Source organism: Falco cherrug, chromosome 12 (genome assembly GCF_023634085.1).
Source record: "Falco cherrug isolate bFalChe1 chromosome 12, bFalChe1.pri, whole genome shotgun sequence".
In the NCBI taxonomy this organism is placed as follows: Eukaryota; Metazoa; Chordata; class Aves; order Falconiformes; family Falconidae; genus Falco; species Falco cherrug.
In genome coordinates this window covers 16649646-16674262 of record NC_073708.1, presented here as the reverse complement: position 1 = coordinate 16674262, position 24617 = coordinate 16649646, and the positions used below count along the sequence as shown (strand labels likewise).

At 37.2% G+C, this 24617-nt stretch overlaps 1 protein-coding gene and 1 long non-coding RNA gene across 10 annotated transcripts in view; one reads left to right on the top strand and one right to left on the bottom strand.

Annotated features, from left to right (window-relative positions):
• Positions 1–24617, top strand: part of RPAP2 (RNA polymerase II associated protein 2) — a 51601-nt gene that overhangs the window by 23432 nt on the left and 3552 nt on the right. For 4 of the 9 annotated variants that reach the window (XR_008734790.1, XR_008734788.1, XR_008734789.1 and 1 more), the window contains exons 12-13: positions 16796–16945; positions 17542–17743. Coding sequence is in view for 3 of the 9 variants with exons in the window: in XM_055725147.1 (XP_055581122.1) it covers positions 16796–16979 (184 nt within the window). In the remaining 6 variants the exon portion in view is untranslated. Of the gene's footprint in view, positions 1–2053; positions 2137–16795; positions 17107–17541; positions 18219–20979; positions 23971–24617 lie in introns of those variants that run through there. The other 5 variants (XM_055725147.1, XM_055725149.1, XR_008734792.1 and 2 more) reach the window with 4 other exon arrangements.
• On the bottom strand, positions 1132–16783 carry LOC129737220 (uncharacterized). Its single transcript, XR_008734794.1, has 2 exons — positions 15223–16783; positions 1132–1524 (listed from the first exon to the last, which is right to left on the bottom strand). It is a non-coding gene; the product is annotated as an uncharacterized LOC129737220 (long non-coding RNA).

Here is a 24617-nt window from a genome sequence, read left to right as displayed (position 1 = left end):
ACAAACTCTATGAGGTGAGTCCAGGATAATTAGTTCTCCTTTGCAGTTTTGGTCCTTGACATCATCGGCAGGAGTGGAGCCTTAGCACACATGGTCTCCTGGGCTTCTGTTGTATGGAGTCAGGGGGGTTGGCTCAGAAAGCTGTCTTCTCTGCATCTGCCAGTTTTGCTGTCCAGTGCAAGGGAAGAGCAAGGTCATGGCTTTCTGCCAAGTGTCTTGGAAATCCCTCTAAGAGATAGAAATCTGCATGCTCCCAGCAGCTGTATGTGTGGGCATTCAGACTGAAGTCATGCCCAACTGTGCAGAGCTGATGTGCAAAGCGCATCACCAGTTACAAATTGTCCTTCATGGTGGTGTTCTTCTGACTAATCTTTTGTTAGAATCTAGAAATACTTTAATGCTGAACAACGTTTTGGATCTTCTGCTTTAGCTGCCTTTGGGAACTTTATATTCCAAATGTACTTGTGAGTTAAGAATCTGGTAGTAGGGAAAAGTACTTTGCCACTTCATTTTTGCCTTTTGTGTGAGTAAGCAGGAGATTTTTGTTGCATCTTCTGTTTCAGCCCTCTGAAACATAGCATACTAGATTTTGGAAGACAGTTTTGTCATGTTGACTCTTTGGGGAGCTAACTCAGTCAGTGGAGTTCACGTCCTATTGAACTCTATGCCACAACTACGATCAAGCTGATGGAAAAACTGCCCAGCCCTATTAGAGAGAGAACTGTTTAAAATTTATGGCTCTGGAAAAGGTGTATATATTTAGAAGATTTATTTTGTAATGTCATGTTATTCTTCCTTCAGTAATTGCTGCATACAGCTTTGCTTATTGGAAGTCATGTCATAGTTCAGAGTAAGTTACACAGTAATATAGACAGTTCTGAACTAATGCTGCAAGACCTGCTTAGTCCATGCTGTTAACAGCTGCCCTAACTTAGTTTTAAACTAAATGTATTTTAACTTCATCTGCTGAGCAAACGGAACTGTGAATTTTGCAACTGAATCCTGACACTGTGGCCCTATGAAAATATACTTGCTTCCTTATTAATAATTAATCTTAATACATTCAATGCAAACATTTTTTTTTATCGTGAAACGTTGCCCATCTGTTAAAAGAAAAACATGACTTTGACATACATTTGCATCTTTTATTTTCAGAGTTTTAACTTTATCTTAGTAAACTTTCTGAAGAACGGCCTGTGTTCATAGGGACATGACACATAGGCAGTGGGAAACTACACTGTAAGATGAAAATCAGTGTTGATTTGGCTTGTAGTTTCTGAACTAAAAAAAAAAAAGTAGACACACACACCACTGGAAAGGTTACTACAGCTTCCTAGCACGTGATCCCCAGGTATTTTGTACCAGCAGAATTGTTAGCATGGGTTCTGGATTAATTTGTTTGGTTCTATGCAGAGTCGTAACAGTACCTCTGCCAGGGTAAGTGGTGTGTCCTGGTCGTCTTTGGCACTGAAGTAAATGGTGCACAAAGCAGAAGTGTAGTATTCCTCAACTCTTCTGGAACCACTATAACAGAAAAACTTGGATTGTAGAAAATCCCTGAAAGAGCAGTATCTTTTGAAGATGTAGTCATTCCTCTCCTTATGGTGCTTGATGCAGATTACAGAATGTAAAGCCTTGTAATGCTAAACAGTAAGACAGGCAGTCTAGAGAGACAATACTTCATTTTGGAGATTCTATTTCCCTTTGTCATATTGCTGTTGAAAGTTGTCAGACCTAACGCGGCAGATAGTATTTTTGCTGTGAAGTGTATAATTATTTTTTTTAAGGAGGAAGAATCCCAAAAGTGACTAAAAACATGAAGATCTTAAAAATCTTGCTTTATGAATGAATTATGTATTAAAAACCAAAGTCAATTGAATAACTGAGCTAAGTTATAATTTGCTTGGATCGTAACAGTGGTCCACAGACCTGCTGAAAGACCCATGCATCAAAGATCTATGTCGGTTAGGGGGGAAATAGACATGCATTTTAGTAGCTTTCATATTGATAATGTTATGTTGGAGAATGTTGTTTTTTCTGGAATATTCTACAGGGACCAGGGATAAACTACAAATTACTCAGAGGCATGAAAAATTTGGACAGGAGAGGATTACAACTGATTAATTCAGAAAGGAGGTAAATTATCTATTATGTGATAATTGATAGTGGGCAGTACACTGATGAAGTGGAGACTTTTTTGTGTTCTAATACCATAGGAATTGTTGGACTACATCTTAGTTTGTTACTTCTTGAGATATAAAAAAACTTTGACACCCAGTGGTCTCATCCAGTCTGGCAATTAACTTCTGATCGTGATGTAAGGTGTTAACAGTGAAGGCAAAAAATGTACAGTATTTTCTGAATCCTTTTTTATTTATGAAAACAAAAAATACAGGCTCTTTGGGTATTTGGGTATAAGAAAGGAAGGAAGCACATGTCACTGATAAGAAGATGATGTATAAAGTGTGTCGCTAGGCAGTGGGCTACGATGAAGCATCAGAATTTACAGACAATCTGAGCTAGTGGATTTAGCATCAGGGTGCAGGTGGCTGTTCTAACATGAAGTGTATAATTAAAATAAATACTTGGGGTAAGATGGCAAACATCAGTTAACCAGAATGTTGTATAAATAAACATGAAATAACCATGTATTCATAAAGTTTTGCATGGCATAGTACAAAGAAAGTAAAACAATCATGTCCATAAAAGTGCATGTTCTTCTTTTCCCATTCCTTTCCAAAAATTAAAGCGTGCTTTAATTGGCTGGTAGCAAACATAGTTCACCAGTATATGGGAGCTCAGTCCAGAACCTGCGAAGTGTATATGTATAATTACATGCTATTAGGTGTAAAACCAGCATCAGTGCAAAAACTGTACAGATGCTTGATTGTTTAGAGGCTTGGGGTCTCACTAAGTTTAATTTCATTTTGATGTATACCACATTTACACCCTCTATTCCACAGAAGTGTATATATCGCTATCTACTCTACCCTCTCTGTCCATCTCTCTTTACCCATCTGATCGTTTTAAGAAGACACGGAATAGATCTAACACATTTATCATAAAACTCAGTACTTCTGAGATTAGGTATTCAGTTTTTTAAAAGGTTAAAGAAGAGATGAGAATCATATGGCGCTTCATATTTGTTTCAAACCTCATCACACTCTGCTTCTTTTAGGTATACCTTAATGTCAGTGTACTTTCACAAATCAGTGTTAATAGTGTTCTTCTGTTACAGAGATGGTAAAATTGAGATTAAGGGTAGGAAAGTGATTTACTGGAGATCATCAAGTTAGTAATAGATCTGGAAATAAAAGAGTTAAGCAGGAAAAGTGTTTGGGGGTTTGTTTTGTGTTTTGGTTGGTGGTTTTTTTTTTTTAAACCTACTGTGAGCTACATATGTCTGGGAAAAGGTGCTTAAGAATTCTTAGCTTTTGAGGACTTCTAAGAACCTCATTTTGAGAGGTCCAAAACTGCACTGGCATTTTTTTTCAAAACTGGGAAAGGCAAGCAGAAAAATATTGAGGTCCTTATATTTAACCTCAGAAATAAAAAATTTGGACACAGAGGAAGCAAGTCTCTTTACTCAGCTGCATTATTCCAGGTGTTTGATCTGTGTATTGGACTGAAAGGCACATAATCAAGTTACAGTGTTAGAAGGTTGTGAAACTAAACTATGATCAAATTTATGATCATTGTTTCCATAGTGACTGAGTACAGGTGAGTACATTTTGTAAAGTCAAGTATTGACAAATTATTTACCTAAGCATATTGCATTGTAGCTGTTTTAACTGTAAGACAGTATATTTTATTCAATCCTTATTGAAATTGTTGGTTTTGCATATCGCTGAGATAATGAATTGATAGGAATAGATTACCAGTATATGGCAGCAAAAAAGTCCAGCAATTGCGAAAATTATGTATATGAAGCAACATTTAATTCATAAAATGTACCAGGTTTGCATATAAAGGCATCTTTTAGATATTAAATTGCCCCACTTTAGGTGCACAATAATTTATACAACAGTGTATATTTTACTAAGTATTTAAAAGGTTCAGGCTTTCAAAAGCTTACATCCTAGCTTTTTTTAACCTTATAGAGACTTACACCTGTGCTTAATTTCATGTAGCTAAGTAGCCCAAAGATTTCAATGGTGTAGATTCCCGAATTTGAGAGGTGTCACAGGAAGACCTTGTGGAACATAAAAAATAATGAGTAGAAGATGAGAAGGATTTAAAGATCAATGTAAAAATAAATTTTAATTTTTTAAAATTTTGACTAAGTTGAGAAAGAGGGGGAAATAGGAACAAATGGTAGGACTGAGCAGTACCTTTGATTTGTCAGCTGGTTAGCAGGAAACAGACTTCAAATAAATTGAGGCTCTTTAAACAAGGCCTGTCCTTTAGATGTGTACCTAAGAAACTTAGATGTTTTAGAGAGAAACAGCTGATAGCAATTTCTTCTGGGTTTATATTGTGAACTTTTTTTTGCCTTGGCTTTATGCAGATAAGTAAGCTAAATTGAAGCCTTTTGGAGCAAATGTAAGTGCTTTAAATGGCACACACATACAATTTCTGATGCTTCATGTCTGTGAACTAATGTTGTAGTAACAACTTGGAATATGGTAATATAGAGGTGGGTACCATACTCCATTTGTTTCTTAAAAAATCATCCTGCAGCCATATCTATTTATACAAAAAGGTGAAATACAGTCTCTGATCCAGCTAAACTTTGTATGAAGAGTACTCCCGATAAGAAACTGTAGATGTTGAGCTATTCTTGGTGCTTCCTTAGCCTTCTTGTCTGACTAAAGGTTTTTCTAATCCACTGTTAAAGAAATCTGGAAACTGTTTTGCATATGATTGCCCAAGTAATTATTTTTTGCCAGACCTGTATGATATTTGCGTTGATGGCAGTCATGGTAGTAATTTTTAAATAACCAAGCATTTGAAAATAGAGTTCTTAAATATCATTTTAAGAGGGGGCAAATAGGACCATTACGTATCATTACTGTAATGTTAAAGTAGTCACAGGTCCCTGAATTTGTTGCTGCATTGTAACATCAGGGTTTTTCCAGAGTGTTGGCTGACTTCTTTCTCATTAGACAGACCAAGCCTATGTTAAAAACAGTGATCCCCAAGTACTTCATGAAGCCAACTGCTTAGCATTACAGGATCAGCATAACACAAGCAAACGCTTGCAGGGAATGTGCTGTCATTTTCCACCTGCTGAATGTTCTGAAATATGTAGTTCCTTTCCTGGACAGTTCCCTGAAGGGAACTGACTTTATTTTATAGAATCATTGAACTATTTAGGTTGGAAAAGACCTCTGAGGTCATCAGATCCGACCATTAGAACCTAGCACTGCCAAGTCCTGCTAAACCATGTCCCAAAGTGCCACATCTATGTGTATTTTAAATACCTCCAGGGGGTGTGTGGGGGTGTGTATATATATATATATATTTATATCAACCACTTCCCTGGGCAGCCTGTTCCAATGCTTGACCAGCCTTTCAGTGAAGAATTTTTCCAATATCCAATCTAAACCTTCCCAGGTGCAACTTGAGGCCATTTCCTCTTATCCTATCACCTGTTACTTAGGAGACAGACACCCACTTCACTGCAGCCTCCTCTCAGGTAGTTGTAGAGAGCAGCAATAAGGTCTCCCCTGAGCCTCCTTTTCTCCAGGCTTAACAACCCCATTTCCCTCAGACGTTCCTTGCAAGACTTGCTCTCTAGACCCTTCACCAGCTTTATTGCCCTTCCTTGGATGTTCTCCAGCACCTCAATATCTGTCTCATAGTCAGGGACCCAAAACTGAACACAGGACTCGAGGTGCAGCCTCACCAGTTCCAAGTACAGGGGGACAATCGCTGCCCTAGTCCCACTGGCCACACTGTATCTAATACAAGCCAGGATGCTGTTGGCCTTCTTGGCCACCTGAACACACTGCTGGCTGTCAACCTGCACACCCACACACATATGTGTGCATATATAAGGTCAGGAAACTTGCTGAGAAGGAGCATTACAGGAGCAATACTGTATGAGAAGAAACAGTGTTACTTGCATTGCAAGGGTTAAAATAATTGCACAAAGCAATAGACTTGTAAATTTTCTCTCAGCTGAATAAAAATTGTTGCTATCATGTTTATGTGCTACTGGTTGCTCACAGGGAACTGAAATATGGGAATAACGAGAAATGCAATTTTCTAGTTACTTGCTGAGAAGAATTGTATTCTGTATCATTTTACCACAACATAATTATGAGTTACAGAAATTGAGTTTCAGATGTTTGTCTAATTTTTGAGGCATTATTAATTTAATTTTTTCAGTTATTTGTATATACAGTGTACATTCTAAGGTATGTTTTCTTCAAGTACAGTGTACAGCACTGACACAGGTAACACTAAATGGCTATACTGAATTGTTACACCATTTGATGAAATGTCTCACGATAGTTTCTTTGAAGACATGTATTTTAACACGTATTTTGGGTGTGCCTTTGCATTCCACTTTTACTTTGCCTGTAAAATTAATTGCTGACCTAAACAGAATTTTTTATATGTAAGAAAGTGTTTTATTTGTCCTTCATTAAAAGTCAAAGGTCATCTATCTTAAGAGAAGTTAATATTTTGAGGACAGTCTGAATTTACTCAAGTTTTTTCCTTTTCTGTGTCTTGTATCAGTGCAACATAATTATAAAATCTTTTCATTGCAGGGTCTTTGAAGTTATTCACCTGGCTGTTATAAATAACAGCTGGCAGCTGATGGAGTGATCTTTAACTTTCAGGGGGGAGGAAAAAATGGCATAAACAATAGTTTGTTCGTTAGGTTAAAAAAAATAAAAAGACCCAGTATATTTGTATTTTATTAAATCCATTTTAAACAGTTTCAGTACCTGATAAGGCAGCTATAAGCCTGTTGCCTCAATACATCTCCCCTGCATAGTACAGTTAAAACACAGGGAGCACCTTGCAAAAAATTTCCTTCTACAGCCTAACAGAAAAACAGAAACTGAACTCTTTTATATGGTATGTTAGAGTAGAACCAGCAAAGTACTTTGCAAATGTTCAATCAGCGTCCAAAGCCTGTGTGAGGAGAGCATGATATGACACGAGGGAACTCTGCTGTGCAGCCTGGTCCCAAGGGCATGACCCAACTCTCTAACCAGTTGTATAAAGAGTAGTGTTTGGGCTGGTACAGCTTTAGATGTGCCTTGGATTGTTTTCTGAATTGCCAGTTGCCTGTTTGACTACAAATAACTGATTGGTTAATAGTAAGAACTTTTACCAAATGGTTCGATAAACCTTTGTTATTGTAGGTATGCTTTCCTCTTACTGCTAGTTGTATCCACATGGCTGCACCATAAGTGAAATTTTGGCCCTTTTAAAAGGGAGCGGAAGTTCACTTAGGTTTGGACACAAACTATATGAAAAGTGTGTGAGGAAGGTGAACTTTAAAAGAAGAAAAATATGTTTTCTGTAAGTATATACATAAACATCTATCAAAGAGAAAAATTGTTTGACCAGATTTGTGGAAGCTGCGTAGGAAAAAATTAAGATAGTAGAAATGAGTAACAGAGTTAACTTTTGAATGAACCTTAAGTTTTGCCCTATACTGGATTATGTAGGAATTCCAGTTGTTGATTTTACATCGGTGTTTGTAGCATTGATTGAAATGTAGTGGACAAAAATTTTAAACTATGAATAATTTAGTTTCTGTTGCCATCAGAGGATTAAAGTGTCTGTGCTGGATTCTGTGGACAAGTCAGTACACAATAATGAAAGGAAGTTAAATAATAAATAAAACATAAGTTGCACTTTAGCTACAAAATTCTTGTCTTTGTGATGAGAATAGGATCTTCAGGCTATATTTAAAACTAGACCAGAAGTAGCTTTTTTTTTTCCTTAGTAAGAAAATTGCCTCTTTATTTCTGTCAGTTGTTATCATTCAACGCTGTGGCCTTTAGGGTGGTTTATCTTGCATTAAGAAAATAGAATATAGGAATATATTTGGGGAGATCAAAGAAAACTGCCCCTGAATACCGACTTCCCTCTTTGACTGATAGGATATGCTAACAAAGGGCCCCAAATTACAGGTTGCTTTAACTTCAGAGTTGCAAATGATACTGATCACAATTACTTTTTTTTCAACACTAGTATTGTTTAATTTAAAAGACTTAATTCCAGAGATATATTTAAATATTTCTGCATCTTGTAAGTTAGATGCTTCTAGTTCAAGATTGTCTGTCAAATATTAATGTGTTCTAATGGAAAATGTTCACTCTAGAGACAGTCTTTCACTTTTAGGGTATTGGTATTTTTTTTAAGTGTTGAGCTTTTTAAATCATGCTCAGACTAAAGTTATAAGAAACAAGTGGGGTATTTTTAACCAAAGCTGTGAGCATAACAGCTAAATTGCATAAGTTGCAGCTGTAATGTTTTCTAATTTCTGAGTGTATGTTAAAACAGCGTGATTTTGTAACCACTTAATTATACCAAAGGTTATAATTTTTTTTTAAGTTCCCTGGTGTTGCATCTTTAACTTACAGCTACTCTCACATTGGGCTTCAGATCAGCTTTCTGTCTGATACTAACTTTTGCCTGATGAATGTGTTATACTTCAAGGTCTGTGGAAATCCCTGATGTGATTTAAGATCCTTTACTAACAAAATTGCTGTCCCTAGTGTACTGTATCCAGTGATACACTGGTAAGTGAGGGACTTTACCTCAAATTATGCAAGCAGTAAATATACTGTGAAGAATGTTCAGAATTACAGAGATGCTTTGACTTGTTCTGTTAAAATGAGCACCTTTCAGCAGGGGTTCATGAAACAGATAAACGCAGCACGTGTTTCAGTTCACCCCATGAACTGAATGAAGCACTATTATTAAGTGATTGATAGGCTGGCAACACTTCAGTTATACGTACAGACAGATGGTCTATGGGCTGTAATGCACACCTATTTCAATGAGTTTTATTGCTGATCTGTAACACTTGTTGAACTGACTCAATCTAGCCATTTGTCTTAAACAAAACAATTACTTCTGTTTAATCAGTTGTGTTGGAGACTTGATAGGAACATAAAATGGAATCTAAGACTGTATTCTATAAAACTGCTATATTAAAAGAATGGTATTTCTGACTAATCAGCATTTTTATTGCATTGCTAAGCCCATCAAATCTGTAACATAAAAGTAGTGCAAATATATTAGAAGTTTAAAAAAAAACAAAAACCAGCAAACAAAACCAACACAGAACCACAACACCCCAGTCCTTGTGTGTTGATGCAGTAGAACACATTATAATGGCATGGTTGTCCCCATCCATTCATTTAACATGACTTTGTGTATTTCTAGAGGATTTCTAACACTAAATGAGATGAACTGTTACTGAGAGTGATCTGCAGTACCATACTGATAATTACTTTTTATGAATCTGCTCAAAAGTGTCTTTAAATCTCTGGATGAGGTTTTGTGCTCTCCTACTTACAATGCAAGGAGTAGGAAATTTACTGTGGACAGCTGCCAAAGGAGTCTTGGGCAGCTGGTGAAATTGAAGTACCTTGTATTACTGAAACAACTTTAGGGGCTTCTGTCTTAAGTAATGACATCCTCTTTGGTACCGTCCTATAACCTGCCTTTGGTCCAAGAAGTGGTACAACATGCTCAGCTTGGCTGTCAACCACTCTAGTGCAGAAGGGTTTGTTCTGGGCTTCCCAGGAGAGCACCTTTTCACCAGTCTTCCACAGGGTCAGTTTGAAAAACAATACTTTTCCTACCACTTGCCAGCAGACATTGCTGCATACAGCTTGTTTCGATCCATGCAGTACCATTCCAATCCTTTATACCTTGCAGAAGCAATCAGAGATTATTTCCCTCATGATTCCAACTCAAAATTGTAGGCACAGAGCTGGAAAGAAGAGTATGTTAGTAGTCTTTCTAAATCTCAAAAGCAGTTGATATTTTGTAATACTGTCCCAGATGTTCACCAAAAAACATATGAAGTATGTGGAGGGGGGAAAGCTGGAAATCTTGTGGTTTTATGGCCTTGTAACTTAATTCTTCTAAGTACCAATTCATTATTCATAAAGATGGGCTGTCCTACATTCATGACTTTGTTTTTCCCAATCTGGAATTGACTTGTTAGTAGTCTTGCAAGTGTGCATTTTGAAGGGAAATTTGACAGACTTCCAAATTAATTTCCATTATCTGTGACCCACGCAATGGTGGTATTCCCTGCTTTTGAATTAACGGCTTAGACTTCGGTAAGCTGCTCTGTTTTCAGAGCCATTTGATCACACACACAAAAAGAGCACTGGATCACTAACCAGTCCTTGCCAAATCCCAGCAACACGCTTCAGTGTAGAGTTTCCTTTAAAATATTTTTCATTTGTGGCTGAATATTGACAATGCCCTGGAAGATTGCTAGTGTAAAGGATTTTTCTATTCAGATAGGGTTCTGTTTAATACTTTATTGTAGTAGTTGACAGGTAATGATGAAAAACTCCAGAGTGTGTCTCCTGCATGCTTATGTTGCTTTATGTTTTTTAGCATTGTTTCTCCTAAACTAGTCCTTGTTAACAATGTGACATGACTTTATGTCATATCAATGGAGCAAATAAGCTTGAGCATAGTGCTAGCGGCACATTGCTGGAATGACTGCTTGATCTCAGGGAACCTTTAATAGCTATGTTAAATCACCCCAAACTGGTGTTAGAGGCTTGTAAGCGCTCTTACTCTTTTAAGTGTACCTAGTGCATGTTACCAAGACCTTCAGGTAAAGTGCTTGGTGGGATGAGAGGACTAGATTGCTCATAACCATGGTCCAATTTTTGACTGTCCACAGACAGTAAAAAATGCATTGGAATTCCTTGCAGGTAGAGACCCTTGGCAAGAGTCTATTGATGGCGCCTTGATCAGAGGCTTGTTGGCACGCTCCCTGTAGCACACATGCAGTAGTCTGTGGTTTTGGAGTCATAGAATCATTTAGGTTGGAAAAGACCTTTGAGATCATCACATCCAACTGTTAACCCAGGACTGTGCTTTTTAAACATCTCCAGGGATGGTGATTCCACCACCTCCCTGGGCAACCTGATCCAATGCTTGATCACCCTTTCAGCGAAGAAATCTTTCCTAATATTCAATCTGAACCTCCCCTGGTGTAACTTTGGGGCCATTGCAGAGAGAAATAAGGTCCCCCAAGTCCCTTTTGGGGAAGGAAAAAAAATTAAGAAGTACTGCCAGCTCTTGCTTCATTTCCATGTTCTGAAATTAGTGTTCAAGAAACTTTTGTCATCATTAGTGTAACTTTGTCACTCTGATAGAAAAATAGTTATCAATCGTGTTGGTTATAATGAACTTTGAAAATTAAGTCTTAAATGCCGAAAACAAAAGGTAGAAAGAAACTGAGAGACTTAAAAAGAAAGAAACTTTTATGTTGTAATGATTATGTTAAGAGACTTACTCACAGTGCTCAAATGCCTATAACTGGCAAAAATGTTTATTTCCTATTTTCCAAAGCTTTGTATGGAAGGACAGGTGGTGCTTGCCTGTTTGGTCATTCTGCTTTATAATTCTGTTCTTGCTCAGGTTCCAAATAAGGTAAGGGACTGAAATAATTGTGTTCAGATCCATGGCTTCTGCCACAATCACTTGGTTTTACTTTTTTAAGCTTCTGCCATTAGGAAAAGTTAGGAAGACAGGCTATACTTACCTTTTTCTAGGAGGAGCTTATTATTATTTTTATTGAGAACAAGCATATAGCTTTTCTTCATAAGTATACAAGTGCTTTGCATGATACTTTGTAAATTTATGTGCACTCATTCTCAACACTTTCTGAGTAATTTTAAGTGAGCAATTTTGTGTAACGGAAAGGAACAATCTTTTAAGTGGCTATGTTCTTAACCCTATTTTCAGACATCTGTCTCTGCCTGGCTGATATCACAGTGGTGGCTTTGAAAATTTAACTTTTTTCAAAGGGGATCACCTTAACTAAAAATCCAGAAGGGTATTCCTGAGGTCCAGTGTCTGAGGGGAGGATGGTGCTGTACAATGAGGGCTTTTTTTAGAAGGGATTATTCACACCTTTGGTAGGAAGTGCCAGTCAGTGCTTTAAACTACATAAAGATATCACTCCACCATCATATTTTCTGAATGTATTCAGCTGTCTTGATTAAGGTCTGCATAGATCTAAGAAAGAGTTGTGCGCATTACCATATCAATTAATTAAATTTACTCTATATAATGTGACTGACTTCTAAAAATATTTTAATTTAGATTAAACTCCTAAGTATACTTGTGAAATGTTTTTGTAAGGCAAGTAGCTCATAGAAAGCAAGGGTCTTGAGATGAAGCACTGAAACTATGTAAATGTTTTGCGGTAGCCAGATGTCATTTAATAGCTTAATAATAATAGCTTTGTCTTCACATGAATTTCTTTTTTTTTTTTTTTCTTGAACATGTAACATATGTGGAATAGCCAGCAAATACAAATTTTATCAATCAGATATGGTTTGACATTTTTAACACTTTTTAAACTTTACAAAGACCTGTTTACCATATGGTATAAGTGGGTGTGCAGGAAACGACACTGCTTCATGAAGTCTGATACATACTGTACTACTTTTCCATGAACTGAGCGTGAATGTTTCCTTTTAACGGGTGTGCTGAAGGCAAGCCTTTGAAGCATGGGTGTGTAACTTAGGCAGTAACATTTATGTTTGTGTACTTCTGGAGGTGATTGTTTTAAAATCACTTAATCCTTTAGCTTGTTTTATTTTTATTTGGCGTCATTCACAAAAAGTTCATTCCACATCCATGTGGCAGCATGTGAAAGAAGTAACAGAAAAGCATTATATTTTTCTTTCTTTTTCTTTTCTATTGCATTGTTGCAGTAGCCAGTTATTGTGGTCCCAAGTATCCTATTTCCTGTTTATATTCTACATCTTTTGAAGATGCTGCAGTTTCGAGGCAGTTCCATCATCCTTAAACTGAAATCCTGTATATTGTTAAATTGAATTAGTCATGATAGTTTCCTCAGAGAGAGGGTCATGGCAGCTTTCAGTGTCTTGAAATTGATTTCAAATACTGCTCTGGCTTATTTGCATACAATTATGGTTTTATTCAGTTAGCATTTCATGCAAGGATGAGAGCACTGCCCTTAATGCTCTGTTGGGCAGTATGTTGACTATACATTGGACCAGTACATAGAGCATGGAACTTAGCACTCGGTGCAAACTAGCAGCTTGTGCTTGCTCCTTTTGTAGACAGAAGCTTCTGCTTCTGTTCCAACAGCCACTTAAAAGTAGAAAAGTATTTGACGATAACTGCTTTTCAAATGACAAGTTAAAGCATTATTTAAATGCCAAAACGACAGAGTTTTCCAAGATCAAAATGTTTGCACATACATTCGTGTTTAACATGTTGTTTCATCTAGATGCGACTTTTAACTAATTACTAGAAACTTACATATGCCTCTCTGAAGTTACTTTTTTATTTAGTCTCCGTCTTATCAGATAATTAGTAGCTTAATCAGCTTTTAAACAATGGTCAGGTAAGGGAAAAAAAATTATCCACAGTTAAAATGTCTGGTTTTTTTAACTTTGTTTCTCGGTATTTAATGCCTGGCAGTTTCTCTGGCAGTAGCAATACCTTTTTCTTTCTGAGTGTGGGCTATAACAGCCACTCTTTAAACAGAGTGTGTTAAACAGGGTCTGATAGTTAGGACATGTTTGTAATTCATGGAACTTTCTAATATCACAGACTGCAGTTCAAAAAAAATCTATATAAATAAATATATTATTATATATATACACAAATATATAAAATATGCATATATTAAAAAAATAGACTGCTTAGTATGTGAGCCTCATGGTATAAAGGTTTCCGTTTTAGAATATTACTTAAAACTGCACAGGTTTTCTGCTCTTTTTGAAAAATAACATCCTTATTAACATCCTCTTAAGCCCAAGGCAGGGTGAAGAAAATTCAGCTAAAAATGCATGTAAATCTACAAAATTGCCAAGAATGTTTTGCAATGTTACAGCCACCTCGCAGCAGAGAAAGTCATGGCTGTTTATGCCACCAGTCTTTCTTCATACATAACCTACTTAATCCTGAGAAGGGCGAATGGAAGACTAGTAATACGACATCTCCAGGTCTTTCTCCCGCTGTCCTTGTCACCAGACTAACATTCTGAAATGGTCACTCAGGCACTTCCTCTGCTCCCCTGCTGATAAAGCATCATAAGACAAAAACCATCCTGCAGATTGCCAACCCTTGGCAGGGGCACTCTTTTACTAGTTTAAACAGTAACTGCTGTACTTCTCCCCAGGAAAGAAATAACTCAGTCCTGTCTGTCATGAAGGACATTACAAACCTAACGGCTTCAGTCCAGAAATCACAAATCCAACTGTGAATACTTTTCTTTTGTGGGAGAGTTTATGTAGCAGAGTTTGTGTATACATCTGTTTCTTTCCACACTGTGGCCTTACTTTGAGCATCTCTTAAAAGTCCTTCTTGCCAGGTGTTAGTGTTTGGTTGTTGAAATACTTAGTTAAATGTGTATGTACTGAAATGGAATCCAAAAAGAAATGGGAAATCATTCAACACATTAAAAGTCTATTTATTAATCAAAATCAAAAAAATTTATTTACTCTATTTACTATGTCTTGTAAGTTCCTTTGCGTTGTCACTGTTTTTGCTTAATTAAAAACAATCCTCTTTTATATGCAGCTTTCTTCAAGCAGAGATGGTTTTAATGCCAATGACTGCAGGGATATCGATCTCAGTTGTTACTCACATAAAGGCTTTCTGAGCTGGAAAGTTTTTAAGAAGCTGTAGACTACCTTAAGTTCCTTATTAAAGAACATAATTTCACAAATACACTCTAAAATAACTCTTTCCTATATAGTGTCAATGGCATTATTTTATCTAAATACAGTATTCAAGATGAATTAGCTATTGCTGGGATATGAGCTCTTGTTAAATGATCTTGTCAGTAACATTTGGTGTTGAAGTTACTTAACATTCGGCATAAGCTTTAATACTTGTTTTTGTTCTTTTTTTGTTGTTCTTTTTTTTTTTCTCCTTAATATTTGTCCTTAGGAAGTAGATCCAGCTATTACTACCTTTGCCATACTTTGCAGAGAACAGGAAAGGACTTTAGGATAAAGATAGATTTGGATAAAATTAAAGCACAAATGAAAATGGACAGCTCACCTTTTCACCTCATCTCCATACAGATATATGTATGTAGATGATCTGCTTGGTGATGGCTCCTTCCAAACTGATGAATAAGTTTTAGCAGCAGCAATATGCATGTTTGGTTGTGGATCCTTTGAAGATTATGCCTTCCCTTGCTGTTCTTGTTGATTCTGGAACTAAATGTGTGCTTTACGGTTTCCGTGATCTGAGATGACGAATAACACTCTCTTTAGGGATGCGCACCAATGCCGTCTTAATTTCCATTGTCTGTTCTTATGTATGTACTTTACTCTCCTAGCTGGCAACTACTTTCAACTTCCATTCATTGTAACTTTTAAATCAGTGGAAACTTGATGAACTCCATCTGCTTAGCAGTTCAGAAAATCAGGCCCAAATGGAAGATTTTCTTTAAAGTGTTTTTGCTGAATAGCAAATTTTGAAAGGCCAAATATTGTTTGAATTTTAAAGCTAAACTTCATGAGCTGAATTCAGAAATAGTTTCCTCCATCTCACACCTCCTGCTTGGATTCTGTTACTTTTCTTAAGGACTGTAAGACTGCAGGCACTTTAAGACTTTAAGCACTTAATTTTGTTACCAAAACAGAAGGTAGTTTCACTATAGCAAATCTTTGCTGTAGTATTAGCTTTAAAACTGAAGTTTAGCATCCCATATGAAAACTTCTCAAGATTAAGTTAGCTTTGTTTTAGTTTTGTCCAGCTTTCTTAAAGCTTATTTTTTAAATGGTTCAGGATGTAAGAAATGTAATTTAAACTGCTTTAAGGTAGACTGTCAAAACTAAGAAATGAAACTGCTCCGATTACTCACACAATTCCTCCTCAGATTCAGAATTTAATTGAGGTCACGTGCATCAAGTAAAATTAATAATAATCCATAATGCCTCTATAAGAGCCTTCTAAGCGTTTAGAGAAGTCTTGGCTTAAAGCAAAATGCATTTGCTATTTTGACATACTCTGTGTTTTGTGGCGTATGGAGCAGGGAGACAACTGCCCGAGTAAGTGACCTTCTTGAATGTCTTTATGAAGTTTGACAGTGTGTGACTTACCAGTTCAGTACAACTTCTGTCAAAGAGCCCTGTTAATAATTTGTAGTTAAAACATTCTTGGTTACTTTAGGGTAAAAAGCTCTTTTATATTTTACTTATACAAAGAACTATACAGCTTTTACAGTATGAATGTTTAGGAAGTTTTTGGTAAAGAAGAAAATAATGACTGATATATTTCCCTTTTTTATGTGTAATTATATAACACTTTGCACTTTGTTTTGAATTTTGTTTGTCTACATTATATAGCATCAATATACAACTGATTGGAGGCATACAAACTACTAGCTCATTTTTTTCTAATTAGATTTTTTTGTTTGTTTCACTACATATTAATAAAAATTTGTATTTTGGTACAGTTATTTGGTATTATATATAGTACATACAGTCTTACATACTGTAATGATACAAATGTGATGTTATAAACTGCCTTTCTTCAATCTCACAAGCTTTGCTTTTTTACATCTGACACTGCAAAGTCACTTTTCTGTATTAAATGTTTGTTTTTGGGGTGGTTTTTTTGCCAGATTGTCACAAATTACTCCACTTGTCAAGAATACTAAGACAAGCCCGATGTACACACAGTTCCTAACTACATTGCTGGAAGAACTGCATTTCACAAATGAAGATCTGGAAAGTTTAACAAGAATATTTAGGAAGGACTGCCTACTTGAACAGTCAGTCAATTTTAAGCTATTTTGCATGTCATAAAACTAATCCAGTTAGCAACGGTTTTAATTTTCAACATTTTGTAAGTAGGCATAGTAACTACAGATCATATCAGCCAGAGTAGAAAATGTGTAAAGTACATCTTAAAGAAATACATATATTATGGAAATGAGTGTCATCATTTTGTCACTTACAGTAAATGCCAGCTGCTTACTTATCACTTTAATCTTTTGAGATTATATAGTTGGTTTATGTATAGTAGGTTTACTGCAATTTTGGGAGGAATTTTTACTCAAGTTCTACTATGATTTATATTAAAAAAAAAAATCCCGTGTGGGTACAATGGCTAATTCTCAATGGGGTTTTTTTATTATTAAAATGAAATCGTTATGTCCAGTTTTTCTGACACAAAATTGAGCTAAAAGTCATGTATTTTTTGCATAATACTAAGATTGCATTTTGCATTCCTGGGTAGGCTGAAAAATTTAAGAGCAAATACCTTATTTATGCTGATCATATTCAACCAATTTGATTAATATAGTATTATGGTAGTTAAGTAATTGGTGTATTAATATTACTGATCTCAATCCTTTGTTCCCTACAGAATAAGGTGATCATCTTAACACCTGCTATCTGCAATAGTGGCACATAGAACAAAAGAACACCTTCAATCACTGGAACCTTTTTTAAATGAAAAATGAAATTTAGTATTAGTTGTACTCGCACTTCTGCTTTTTCCTTTTCTTCCTACGAATAAGAATTTTGAAGTCTTGTGGAGAAGATAATTATAACAGCAGTTGTTCAAGGTATGCATGAAGATGAGTTAAAATATGAATAATCTGAAAACCATCTAAAAGCTGTAGAAATGAATTTGGATTGGTTTGTTTTTTTCTTGCTTTGGAAATGTTCAGCCAAAATTTGTCTACAGGAACTGGGTGAAGAATGGGGGGGCAAAAAGCGTATTAGCCTGTAGTGTTAAGAACACTGCTGCTGACATTTTTCTAGTTGACCCTATGCATGGAGCGATAGTCTTTTAAGAATGATGGTGACAGTAGACAAAAATTTCTGATATATAGCCTGTTTATCTTGTGGGGTGGTCTTTGAATTTGTGTAAAAGTTATTTGTAGACAGCCTCTAACTGTTAGTAATTTGGACTTTAAAATATATTTTGATAACTAAAACCAATTTTTGACTCTCAGTAGTCATTTAAGAGTTGTGTGTGTTAGACTGTTTAGACTTGCTTCTGTCACTAATTGACTATAAAATGCAATTTAAAACTAATTTACTAGTAATTCTTAATGATTCCATAAAATGGTTTATTGCATAGTTCTCAGTTCATAGGACACTGTCCTTGAGAAGAAAGTTGTAACTGACAGTGCTTAGTCTGCAGCAAATGTCAGCCCTAGTTAAGGCTGAAGCAAGAGTTTATGCCTCTGTTTTATTTCTATAATTGGACAGCAAAAGGAAACTCTGCACTTAATTAGTTCATTGCTGTGTAGTTCCTTCATGATAATCAGGATAAGCATGTTGATTGCCCCTGACACACAGAGGCCCATGCAGCTTTTCCCTGGAAAACTCATTGTGCAGTCGGGTTTCTTTAGGTGAAGCTTGACTTTTCCTAACTTACCTTGTAATAGGAAGTTATGTTCAGTATAACTTGTAAAAGCAACAATTTAGAATGAGGAAAACCTTTAATGCAGAGTTAAAGCTATGCATTTTTCTAAGTATGCAATAGGAAAAAAATACTGGTTGTGATCAGAGCATGTCTGATGTCAAATTCATAAGAATGTGTGATGTAATCTGGATAGAAGGTAGATTGGTTTTGTACCATGATGGAAAACTTTATACTTGATACATATGCAAAGAAGGTCAAGACCTCGCCAAAAGATAAGCTTATAGAAGACTGAGTAATAGGTATGATACTCTAAGCAAAACTTAAACCTTGAATTTATATCTATCTGCTTCTGATTTTGGAAGTTACATATATTTCTATTTTTAGTTAGTACTTTACTGTAGATTCTGAGCAAGTCATCGTTCTGTTCCATGTGCGCTTACCTTGGGACATAAAGATTACAACTACCCCATGACAATGCTGCTGTGCTGAGTACACCTAGAAGGCATTAAAATGTACATCATACCAGGAATATGACTGTTTAATCAGGTTTGATGGCTCTCATTTGGAAACTTTTTACACTTCCTGTCAGTTTAGTGGTGTGATTTTTTTTGTTATTTATTTTTAGGCTTGGTCTTCAGAACTTACTGTGTAGGAAATGTGTGATCTGGTAATAAGAGTGAATAGATCACAGGCCCAAGGGCCTCTTTATCAGGGTTCACTGTGGCAGTTTTGACTGTCTGCCATAGCAGCTAAAAAAAGTAAGCTTCCAGGATTTTTGCATCTCCTCCTTGGCTGCTGTGTAGTGAGCTCACTCATTCTTTTTCTTGCCCTAAAATAACAGAATAACCTTTCTCCTTCCATGTCCTTCTGCACCGCTCCAGAAGAAAGACTTCTGTAGCATGCTGGAAATGCCCTGAAAGGATGTTTTTCACTTGCCTTTAATGATTTCATCACCCTTAGACTTGAGTAAAACGTGTAAATAAATGCAGAAAGTATACATATACTTGTTATTTTCAAGTAGGATAAAGGCTGTAGACTCATCTGAAGAGGATCCATGAGCCTTGATTAGCTGTACAAAGAGCACAACTCAAGCACCAAAAATTTAGTTCATTTATGTAGTTTCTTTACAAGCATGTTTTGTCACAGCTTAACTGCTTAGAAGTGTTCAAATCTAGACCTCCTTTATGAGCTTAACGCTCATTTCTGCCACAGCTATCTGTCCTTTAACAGACTACTCTTTTTCAGCTCAGTTCCACCCCCACTTCTCATTTTGGTTGTGTTTGCAGGCAGATTGTTTCCTTGTGGCCGCCTGCTGTGCTTACTGTTTTTCCTCCCTGTGTTAGCTGAGCAGATGAGAACAGCTGACACTTCAGTGTCGGGTTTGAGCCTTATCTTGGATGTGCTAAATTTTAGTGACTGACTTGTGAGCTGCAGGCGTGTAGGGACATGGCGGATCTGAGGCTTAGGGTAGATGGGATGTTAGCCTCTGTTTCTAAACAACTCTAGGAACGGGGCGTGAGTTTGGTAAAGCCATCAGCTGCTTATATCATAAGGACCATAAAGTCATAGAAGTCCATTGCTGTTACATTGTAAAGCATCCAAGCCTGTCTGGCAGTGGACCTCTAGCAGGGCAAGTATGGTATGATGTGTTTCTTACAATAGCAGGGGGGCAGCCAGACTTCTGTGGTGATTATTTTTTTTTCTCCTGATTTGTATAATGGACATAGTAAAGAATAGAAGAACAGTTCAGTTTAAAGCTTAAAGCAAAGTTTGCTTCATGCTGTTGCAGCTTCTTAGCCTCAAAGGAGGAATGTGTGACATACCTGCATAGTGCAGATAGGGATTTCTTACAGAGTTTTCTATAGATGTAATGAGGTAATCTCAGGAAGAGAACAGTGTTAGTAAGACCACATAGAGAACGTCAGATTGTTCAGTTATTCAGGGCAGCCTTTGTGCTGACCAAAGAGCATGGATAAAAAGCTTTTGTGCCTTATTTTAACATCAAAGTTCAATTCACGGTCCTGTAAATACTGTCAGTGTAAGTACTGCACTCTGTAATCCTGAATTTCCTAACGCAGAGTCCTTCACTGTTGCTGCTCGATTCCTTGTGACCATTGACAAAGGTTGCTGATTTTTCTTTTGGAGGACAGAACAGTATTCAGAGTGGTTCACTTTATAGTCAGTCACTATTTCAGGAGAGTAGGCAAGTCACAATGTAACCTGTAAATTATCAGGTATTCAAAGAGATTATCGTGCATCTTAGTAAAGTTTGCAAATCATGTTATGCTTACAAATAGTAATGCAAAATTCTATGTTAAAAGAAACAGAAAATGGCTGATCTACTTCATTGAAGACCATCAAAACAAAAAGTGCCTTAATACATCTAGAGCAGCATAACTGATATGGCTGTGCTGCTGTCTAATGCAGGACTGGAAAGTTACATCTGCCCCATCTTTCAAGACCGATGCAGGGAGCAACTAAGAGCATGGTACATACATGAGATACATCTGGGGCCTCAGAGGCAGTATTCACACAACACATAGAAGATTCACCTGTATTTTCACTCTTCAGTCTCAGTGAGTAGTTGAAAAGTGAGGCATCTGTTGTGGTTTTATGGTGCAGACTAACAGTTCTGTGAATCTTTTTGTTGAATCTGCATGTCCTACCCTTCTCTCCATAGTCTGAGAGAGTCTGGACTGTACAAAATGCAAGAGGGGATGAGCAGCTCAGCTGGATGTTAAGTCTCAGCTAACCTTTAACTGGTGGAGAGAAAAGGGCTAACGCATCAGAGAGAAGAAAAAGGAAGAAAGAAGGGGAAAGCGGTATTCACACCTTCTAAATTTAGGCATCCAACCTTAGGTACTAGCCTGTCTCCATTTGCTTCACAGAGAAATGATGCTATTAAATTTTGGTTCCCCATATCATACCTTTGTGCAGTGTATGAAGTGGGGGGTGTTAATGCCTCTGCCCCTATTCCCTGGTGGCAGAAAGAAAGCAGAAAAAGTCAGCTGAGAACTTTGACCATAGTAGACTGGCTCTCCCTGGAGTAATTTAGTAATAGTGTGGCACAAATCTGAATGGGGACTAGCTCCTGCAAGCAATCTGATCGTATTGTTCAGTTATTTTCATGGCTACTACTTCCCACAGATTTTTTTTCTTAACCTGTAAGAGTTAAACCCGAAAGATTTAAAGTGAGTGGCAGTCTTTAGGAAAAAAAAATGCTAGTGTGTTGAAAGTATGTCCAGGAGGTTACGCTCTAGTTGTACAATTTGCCTCTCAGCTTTTCATACTTACTGTTTATTTCTGCAAACACTTACAAACACCCAGTACTGGGGGTGGGGTTTAGCTTGATCTCAGTGGAGTAGCAGGTAATGCTGAACTGTCATTTCCAATGAGCATTAAATATTGAAAACACGGAATCAGCCTCTCTTTGGCAAGTCTTAAGTTTCCATAAGCAGCAGGTGGTATACAAGGCAGGGCTAGGCACCTATAAAGACCTCTGTTTCTCAGCTGCGTATCTGTACCACCTGACAGCTAGTTGTCCTCTAGAGTCAGAGGAAGTAGGCGTGCCTTCCATTAGCAAAGACAGAAAGTAATATTGCTTAGAGACTTTTCCTCTTGTGAGCTTTCCTTTTTGTGACTCTTCATCTTAGAACGTTTTCTCTGCAGACAGTGCTTTGAGAGGTGGGCTGCCTGAAAGACACAGTAGAACATGAACTGTGGCATTTGTGGTGCTAAACAGGATTTGGTGAGGTGGGGGGAGAGAGCTGGAAACTTACGTCTTCAAGTAGCTCTCATTTGAGCACTCTCATTTCAAAAAGCAAGTGAAAGCATATGTTGCCTCAGTGGCTGATCTGGACAGGTATGAGAAACGTTAGTCAGTCCCCCTTGGTTTCTTGCAGCTCTAGAGCAAGGAGCAAGGCAACCTGGAGTTTTAAAAAAAACAGCCAGGACTAGCCAAAAAGAGTAATAATTAGCAAGAAGAAAGATGAGAAACAAGCACAACCCTTTTATTAAACTGTTCATGCCCTGGGAAATGGGCGATTCTGTGAGATACGTTTGGGCATCCTCCTCAAAATAGTCTTGTCAGTACAGCATCACATTTGAGGCAGCATTAAAAGTAGTGGCAGGGCTGGAAAGACCAGGAACAAAGGCCACCAACTTTCTGACCAGTGTTTTGGGGATCTGTGAGCCAGGTTTATCTTCCCAGTGACTTTGCTACCATAGTTGAATGTGCAGACTGAAGTCCTAGACTTAAGAAGGTGTGTCAATCAGAATAACGCAGTAAGTGTGGCCCAGATGTCTACCTGTTTGTTGGTTTTACTGTGCTAGCCTGCAGTTACCCCAAGACAACAGCTCCCTACAGAGTCCCTTCTCCCAGAACAGACTAGAGCTGACACATCGGTGATCATAAGGCAGTCACATCTCGCCACTATGAAAGCTTCCCCCTTAGAAGTCAGTCCCCAGAATGCTTTGGTAGCCTACACATAAAGGCAGTCTTTAGTACATTTTTGCGTGCTATGGTTGCCTGCAGGAGCTGCATGCAAAGATCAGAGAACAAAGCCAGTGGGGTTATTGGCTGGTACATCATTGCAAGCCACATTGAATCAATGCCATTTCTGGCACTTTTTTAGCCTCTTAAATTTCATGGGATATGTAACTGAATGGAACACATTGTGGGGCAGCAGCAGCTTCCTGGACAGCCCTACAATTTGGTTAGAAGTAGTCATCACTACAGGGAGTTTGAAGGACTTTGGGTACAGCTTTATTAAGCTGTAAACACTCAGATCAGGATTTACATCATAAATCTTGCCTTTTGGTTCTACTAAAATGGGAGTGTCTACAAATCAGGTTAATATAATTTAACAGTGCAGTAAACTAACAAAAAAGATCATAATTGGTAGTGTTATCTAAGAAGCCAGAACAACCCTGCATACAGCTGCCAGCTAAGATCTGACTCATCTAAGGTATTTTATAGCAACCATATGTTAGGCATGTCTATCTTGCCTATTATGCAAAAAAAAAAAAAAAAAAAAAACAACCAAAAACATTTCAAAAACACTTCCTAATCAGGATTTGTCACTGAGCAGGATTTTCCCTAAACATCCCAGTAGTGCAAGTGCTACCTACAGTCAGGAGGAAGCTTTTTGTAGACAATTCCAACTTTTTAATGTAACAAATAGAAGAAATGGCTATAAATCTGGCTAGTACCAATTCAGCAAGGCTGGCTGTAGTTCAAAGTATAGGAATGTTACTTTAGCATTTGATGGGCATCACTCTGGATTCCTAACATCACTTAGAAGTTCTGTGTTAGACGGTAACTTCAGAATACCTGTGCTTGTTGTGATAAAAAACTTGGGTGTTTCAAATTAGGTAGAATAATCATTACATTTTAATAAAGGCAGGCACTGTTGTAAACCCCACTGGCTATTGATTTTTTGAGCAAGTTTTACATCCAGTTCACTTTCACACAGAAGCCTGCCAAAGCCTACAGCCCTCTGCAGTCTGACTTTAGTCCTTCTTGCACAAAGACTGGTTAAATGTTCATCAGCCTTAACTGTCCCTAGGCTTTTGCTGCAGTATCCCAGTAAGAAGTAAGAAAGATGGGGGATGAAGCCGCAGCCCTGACACTGCCTTCTATTCCCCAAAGGGCAGTATTTTTACTGCTTAAAGCTCTGATGACAAAGCTCCTGTTGATGCAAATGAGAGCAAATGGTTGTCCTGGTAATTACATACCTTGTTTAGGAGTCACAATCTCATTTTTTTGAAGAGAAGCCCTTCACTTAAAAGCTTTTTTGAATACATTCTTTTTTTCTGAACAGTGGGCTCTCAAAAAAAAAAAAAAGGAGATTTTTTGCTGCTTAAGATCCTTGGCTTACTGTAAAATTTCACAACTAGAAATGTAGTTAAAAGTATTTCTTCCTTATTAAGATAATTTCTTTGGAAGGCCTTTGAAAACTTGGAAAATGAGTGATTTTAGAGATACTACATTAGCCCTCAACAGCTCTGGGTCAAACACGTGTCATCTCTGCTAACTATTCATTTCTAAGATCCTCCCAAGCTCT